General features: G+C 33.2%; 2 protein-coding genes across 4 annotated transcripts; one reads left to right on the forward strand and one right to left on the reverse strand.

Moving 5' to 3' along the window:
• Positions 1-924: 924 nt before the first annotated feature.
• On the forward strand, positions 925-2,536 carry LOC128879753 (GPN-loop GTPase 3). Its single transcript, XM_054129185.1, has 3 exons — positions 925-1,402; positions 1,597-1,793; positions 1,883-2,536. The coding sequence occupies exons 1-3, from the start codon at positions 1,358-1,360 to the stop codon at positions 2,469-2,471; spliced, it is 831 nt and encodes a 276-aa protein (XP_053985160.1). The 5' UTR covers positions 925-1,357; the 3' UTR covers positions 2,472-2,536.
• A 20-nt stretch (positions 2,537-2,556) lies between these two features.
• On the reverse strand, positions 2,557-6,077 carry LOC128879752 (PHD finger protein 12). Of its 3 annotated transcripts, XM_054129183.1 has the most exons (6): positions 5,997-6,077; positions 5,846-5,922; positions 5,538-5,737; positions 4,258-4,532; positions 3,157-4,172; positions 2,558-3,039 (listed from the first exon to the last, which is right to left on the reverse strand). In XM_054129183.1, exons 2-6 carry the CDS (start codon positions 5,891-5,893, stop codon positions 2,659-2,661), a joined length of 1,920 nt encoding a protein of 639 aa, XP_053985158.1. In that variant the 5' UTR covers positions 5,894-5,922; positions 5,997-6,077; the 3' UTR covers positions 2,558-2,658. The 3 variants fall into 3 exon arrangements, with proteins under 3 accessions (XP_053985157.1, XP_053985158.1, XP_053985156.1); XM_054129182.1 differs by having other exon boundaries at positions 2,557-3,039; positions 3,157-4,169; positions 5,846-6,030; XM_054129181.1 differs by having other exon boundaries at positions 5,846-6,029.
• Positions 6,078-7,466: the final 1,389 nt, after the last annotated feature.

Raw genomic sequence — 7,466 nt, forward strand, 5'->3', positions numbered from 1 at the left:
TAAAGTAACGCGAAAATCAGACAATGTTTTGTTTAAATGTGTTATTTAACAACTACAGAAAATTACGTAAATAAAACTTACACTATTGTTTACTAAACATATACGTTCATATAATACTTGATTATGTTTTTTCTTTGTTTTATTAGATACGATGTTATGATGTAACGAAGTAAAAATCTCATAGTGTCCGAATATTAAAGCTAGTCACTGTATATTAAAAGCAGTTTTCTGTATGAATAAAGGTATCTGACAATTCAGATTTTGACAACTTGTAATCAAGATTGATCAACACTTTACAACACTAGCTACAATTTGTTATTAAACCCTACATAACAAGTCTAAATTGAAAACGTTTTGCTGATATAAATATAATTAATAATGCAATAGTGTAAAAACTTTTAACACTTGGCAGGATATGAACCAGTGATGGACATTCGTGAGATTTTTCCTGATCATGCGCATTGGAGCGAGCGTTGTAGTCCTCACTGCTGTATACACTTACTTAGAATTTAGGGTACCATTGGATCCCAGTAAGGAACAAAATACAGGGTGTCCCAAAAATGTTGTAACATCTTGAAAGAAGTGATTCGGGAGGTGATTTGAAACAACTTTTTCCTTAGTAAAAATGTTGTCCGAGGCTTCGTTGAGGAGATATTAACGGAAAACACTGACCAATTAACGGGCGCTCCATTGGCGTACTCGCGCTCTGATTGGTCAGTGTTTCCCGTTATCTTCTCAACGAAGTCTCGGACAACATTTTCGCTAAGCAAAAAGTTGTTTCAAATCACCTCCTGAACCACCTTTTTCAAGGTGTTACAATATTTTGGGACACCCTGTATAATGTCCTCTTCTTTTCCTCGATGATTCCTGACGTGGACGGCTGTGGTTCATTATCCATTTTCTTTTTAATTTTCCCTAATATTACACTCACGAACACTAACACTCTTGTACTTAATTTGTCCGTTAAAAACGCGGGGAAAATTGCACAGGCCCCTTAAATGCACCTCCTCTGGCGGTTCGGATACATGTATGGTAGCAGACGACATGTAGCTGTGACGTCGCCTACGCAAGCGCAGAAAGGAATTCTTCGAAGGAAAAATCCCACGAATGTCCATCACTGTTATGAATGATGACATCTGTTTCGACTATCGACTCTCGATGGCCGACAACCGACGAACCATGCCGAACCGAATGATTCCGAGAGTGTAACCTAAAAACAACTCAAGCTAACCTTACCTGATACAAAATAGTGAAGTTTGACAACTTTAAATTGTCACACATGGTCAAAACATAATTCAAGAATGCAAGTGCGTTCTATTTGATTTGTATAATATTTATTTAATAATAGACGAGGAAAATGAGATACGCACAACTTGTAATGGGACCAGCTGGCAGTGGGAAGGTATATTCTTTTTATCTGAACATATAATTACAGAGTGTATAAAAGTTAAACCTAAGTTAGAACTTTAGACTAAAATCAAACCGAGAAGTTAAAAATGAATTGTTGATTATAATTTAACAATAATAAGTAAATAAAGTGTTGCTAAAAAAGATTATTCGTTTTATAAATTAATATGCTGTTAATTTTTATAATAGTCTACATATTGTTCTGCTATGCAACAACATGCAGCCAATGAGGGAAAAATTATAGAAGTAGTGAATTTAGATCCTGCAGCAGAGTATTTTGATTACGAACCTCTAGTCGATATAAGGGAATTAATTCAGTTAGATGATGCTATGGAAGATGCTGAATTGCAATTTGGGCCCAATGGTGGACTTGTGTTTTGCATGGAGTAAGTTTATCAATTAATTTTGATATATTTCTAGAACAATATATAGATTATCCTGGAGCTTGTATTCTTTCCCATAATTTTGTTCGTAGGTACTTATTAGAGAATTCTACATGGTTGGAGGAAAAATTAGGCGACGTGGATGATGATTACATTATTTTTGATTGTCCAGGTCAAATAGAATTATATACACACATGACAGTCATTCGTCAGTTAACAGCAATGTTGCAAAATCTAAATTTCCGTATATGTGGAATTTTTTTAGTAGACAGTCAATTTATGATCGATGGATCAAAATTTTTATCGGGCACAATGGCTGCACTTAGCGTAATGATTAATTTAGAATTACCACATGTTAATATTCTTAGTAAAATGGATCTATTGTCAAAAAGTGCAAGAAAGCAATTAGATAAGTATTTAGAACCTGACCCACACAGTCTATTGGCAGATATGGAAAAAGATTCTTGGAATGAAAAATATAGAAATCTTACAGAGGCTATAGGAAGACTTATAGAAGATTATAGTCTAGTACGCTTTTACCCATTACATATAAAAGATGAAGAGAGCATTGCAGATATTAAATTAACGATCGACAACATTATTCAATATGGGGAAGATACTGATGTTAAAATCAGAGATTTTGATGAGCCTGATGAAGATGATGACAGAGATGGATTATGATGTTAAAGTGTAAAATTATTTCATTTAATAAAATATTTTTATAAAGTATTCTTTAGCAATTCATTTCTTACTGTGGATAGGGTGGAAAATAAAATTAAATTAAAAAATTAGTTTCATTAATTTAATTATTGTTAGCTTATGAAAATATCTGTACATGAAAATGAAGGAATATTTACAATGCAATGTTTCACCGCTCCAAATGTGCATTTATCGTATTGAATACAAATAATAGACATCCAAAAGCCAATGTTGACCCGTGAGCAATAATAGCACTCCCTTCCCAGCCCTCTTCTAAGTGATCTGTATTTCTTGTTTCGTATTTTGTTAAGTTACATTTACATAATACTCTCTTTCTTTCTGTTTGTTCTTGAGAAAGCAAAACTTTTTCTTTAATAATAGCTTTTACGGCTTCCGTCGTCTCTTGTTCTTTACTTATCAATTGTATTTTCTCATCAGTTTCTTCTTTTACTTGTTCTCTTACTACTTCGGTATAGTTACAAGAATAAAGCACATTATCAACCACTGTTCCATATTCGCTGTAGTTTAATAGTTCATAACGTTTTGTACTCTGCAAATAAAATAATACACATAATCAACATGATATTATATTCTCGAACATATGCCAAGAACGTATAATGCGATAGTATAAAATACGACTGAATTAATAGTATTTACATATCATTACCTCATCAAAGAAAATGATAGCATGCTTTGAAGATGTAAAGCTGCAGTTACCATAATTGGACAAAACTAAATCGCAGTTTGGGCCACTTCCAATAGTTAGTGTTTTATGAAACATAAAAGCTGGTGGTTTAGGTTTGTGGTTCAAAGAAAATAATGCAGCTCTAGCCATCATGTGACAATTAATTGTGTGATAATTTTCTCCATCTGAATCTAATATTTGTTCTAACCGTTGCAATGCTAATGCTTCCAATACTGGTCTTTCAAGTAACTGTACACCTTCTTTTACATCGTAACCAAAACGTTCTGCATAGTATTCAGCGGTATTATCGTCTATACACCTATTTTCATTTACATTTTCTTGTGTTACTTTCTCTTTACATTTAGTTTCATTACTTGTCTCTTCTCGATTATTTTCCTCTTTTATTTCATTGCTCTTCTCAACTTCTTTTTCTACTTCCATCAATTCTTCTGTTTTCTTTACATCTGTGCATTCTACTTTAGGCGGTTTACTATCATTACTTTCCACAACTTGTTCTATAGTGTTCTTGACTACTGGTCGTATCACAGCATCATGATAGAATTGTACAGGATCTAATTCTGGTGGATGTTCATAATGAAATTTAACAGAACAAGGAACCTTTACCCTTGTTCGACCTTCCAATTTGACCTTTGTCCGAAAGAGTGGGTTCGTTGCACGTGCTTTACGCAAAAAAGCTAACTTTACTGCGTGTTGATCTATACGTTGATTGGCATACTTGTCCCAGAGTTTTATACGTTCTGTTACCCTACACGATGTTAACAGATTCTGATCTATGAAATGATTTGGATGATTAGGACACATCCATCTACCAATAGGAAAAGCAGTTAGTGGAGGATCTAAGCAGTCTTGATGAAAATACAATGGACAGTAATCGCATGCAATTAATGGTGCTTTTCTGCAACTACGTCCACATTCAAAACACAAACGTGCTGGCAAAGGTACCATTAAGTTGCTGTCCAAACAATGACTTTTCCCTACTAATATAAAATAAGAGGATTATTATAGTTGAAATTAGCAAATATAATAAATTTTTATAATAAATAACAAATATATATTACGCACCATTATTATTTCCACATTGTTTGTTTCCTCTTCTACCAGAAACATAGTCTACTTTATTACTACCAGGAAACATTATTGGTAATTGTAACTCTTTAGGTAATTCAAACTCTCTGGGATTAACTAGGGATGCTGCTAATGCTAGTACCTCAAGAGCAGATTTCTTCTTGTTTTTTTCATTTCCTTTGCTATCCAGAAGATTTCTTTTTGATGCACAACGACAAGCATGACATAACCATTCTCCATTAGGTATATCTGCTGGATCCACTGCTGGATAACTAAATAATTACGTTTCAGGATTATATTTAATGTGCTTTTGTCTTTACAAAGGTTCAATAAAAATTTAATATAAGCAGATATTAATGTATACTTTCTAAACACAGAAATAAAAGATCTAGTATATTATTTTTCAGTATAAGATGTTTTGTCTGACAAATTATTGTAAACAAACTCTATATTGAATTGATATTATTACAATATAAATAAATTAGATATTGTTCAATAACACAACATCAAACAAAATTTATCTGTAGTACCACGTAAAGTTGTATAGTAATTTTTTTGTATATGGTATTCCAAAACTATAAAACAAGTTGAAACATGTAAATTTCTCATATTAAAAGAAATTACGATATCTTTTGCAATCTTTCTATTGCAGGCTTCATTTTCAAAACACATAACATTTAAATTTCATAGTTCGACTTTCGATGTGCACTTTATAATGTTAAGTAGTCTATTAATTGTAAGCACATACACGTGTCTTTTCACGTGAAATTATATAAAATAAAAATTGTTCTATGGTGGTTGAATAAAACAGTGCTTTACCTGATTGTGTAACAAATGTGTTAGAATAATAAAAGTCTGAAAAGTTTCTATTATTTTAGTGCATCAAGAATTGTTAATATCAGTGACAACATGATTTACAAAATATAAAAATATGAGATGTATTACAATTAATTTGTGACAATACAACATATAAATATTTATCTTTTTGAATTTTGCTCATTTGCTAAAACATGTATGTGCTTGTTCTCATTCTGTTACTTAGGATGTAAACAGCTTGAATTGAAAACCAAATCCTAAAATTTCAATTTCTTATATTTCAAAAATTAAATCTTAGATCCAGATTGATGACGAATTTTTTTTTTCTTTGGTATATGGAATATATATGCATTCAGATTTGTTCTTACAATTTTGGAATAAACATGTAGACAACTGTTTGTATGAAAAAGATTAAACATGAATGATGTTTAACTTCCTTTTCTAAAGAAACTTGAACTCACTGGCATTGCAAATGATATGACGCAGGACATTTGTCACAGCATATAAGTTCTCCCCCATCTCTACAGGCATCGCAAATATCACGATTATGACCTCGTCCTCGTCTTTTAAAGTATGGATGCTTCTTCTCTTCCTTGTCCTTTTTACTTTTGGCTGTTTTTGAATCTTCTGATACAGGTGGTGCTATTAGAGCTTGAATTTGCTGAAAATATGAAAATCACTTGAAAAAGTGGAAATTCTTATAATTAAAATTTGATGTACACGATATAATCTTATTTAGGTAAATTATTCGTATTTCTGTTTTACTCACTGGCATCAATCCTCCGATCATCGGAAAACCATATTCTACAGTACCCATTTTGACACAAGCTTTTAATTTTTGAAACCCTAAAATCACTTTCTCAATCAATTTTTTTCTAATTATCATACAACATTTATTTGTTAAGCAATAACAGACCTACCCCCACTTTCTATTTTTCATATCCAAATTGGTTATGTTTAAAACTTAGAAAAAGAAGATACTAGATATATAGCCTCTATCTGTATGGAACACTACAGATCACACTGTGCTCTGTCAAGGCACGCCTTAAACAATTTTCTAATGATTACTTGATTAATTACTTATTTTACAAGTTTAAATTGATATAAATAAAATAAAGTAAATAAAATAAATAAAATATCAATTATAAAAAAATTAAATTTCGTGAAATGTTGGAATAAGTTACATGACATTTGATTGTTATTTTTATTATATGTAAGAGGAATACCGTTCTACAGGAAAAGAAATGTACTCAGATGTTTAATATTTTCTATTAGATGCATTTAATAATGTTTATTTGATACTGTTGCCAGGGCCGATTTTAGCAATATTGGCGCCCCGGGCAAGATTATCGTGGCGCCCTGTCAAGGGTATATACAGGGTGTCCCAAAAATATTGTAACACCTTGGACGAGGTGGTTCGGGAGATGATTTGAAACAACTTTTTTTTTTAGCGAAAATGTTGAGGAGATATTAACGGAAAACTCCGACCAATCAGAACGCGAGTATAGCAGCGGAGAGCGGTTGCCTAGCGCGTAGCCCACGCCCACCGCGGGGGGTCCTCCGACATACTCGCGTTCTGATTGGTCGGGGTTTTCCGTTAATATCTCCTCAACGAAGCCTCGGACAACATTTTCGCTATGGAAAAAGTCGTTTCAAATCACCTCCCGAACCACCCCTCTCAAGGTGTTACGACATTTTTGGGACACCCTGTATATCGGTATATTCGTATACTAGGGACACCGGACTGGGACGCCACCAATCTGGCGCCCCGGGCGGTTGCCCGACCGCGCCCTCCCCTAACGCCGGCCCTGACTGTTGCGACAGTGATGGATAAAACGCTAGGTTTTGAATAAATTTGAAGTTTGCTAATATGTTTGTCTCGTTTCCTCTTTTGAACACTTTCCAGAGAAAGAAACGAGACAAACATATCGGCACACTTCAGATTTATTCAAAGCCTAGAGTTTTGCCCATCACTGACCAAAATAAATAAAATTAGTGTGGTGAAAAGGTCCCTAGACCGGTCCGCATTATTATAGGTTAGTTAGCTAGTAAGTTTTTGTTACTTAGTTGGTAAGCTTAGTTTTTAAGTTACCCACTCCTCTGTCCTGTAACAGATACCGTGAACAAAGGAAGATTTTCCTGTTCATTCTATAAGCACGTTCCGATTGAAAAATATGTAAAATAAAGTGCAACCATACGCGGAAAAGAACACGTGGCTCCCAGTTCATTCGATAATAGTATTAGCTCTCCCACAAATTTATAATACTTGAGACTATAATAAATTTATGTTCAGAATATAAGTGGTTTTATTTTCAAGTTTTAATGATCACACGTATTGAACAACCAGAAAGCAATTTATTAATTAACAAAATCAAACAGCAATTCAAAAA

This window comes from Hylaeus volcanicus, chromosome 7 (genome assembly GCF_026283585.1).
Source record: "Hylaeus volcanicus isolate JK05 chromosome 7, UHH_iyHylVolc1.0_haploid, whole genome shotgun sequence".
NCBI classification, from domain to species: domain Eukaryota; kingdom Metazoa; phylum Arthropoda; class Insecta; order Hymenoptera; family Colletidae; genus Hylaeus; species Hylaeus volcanicus.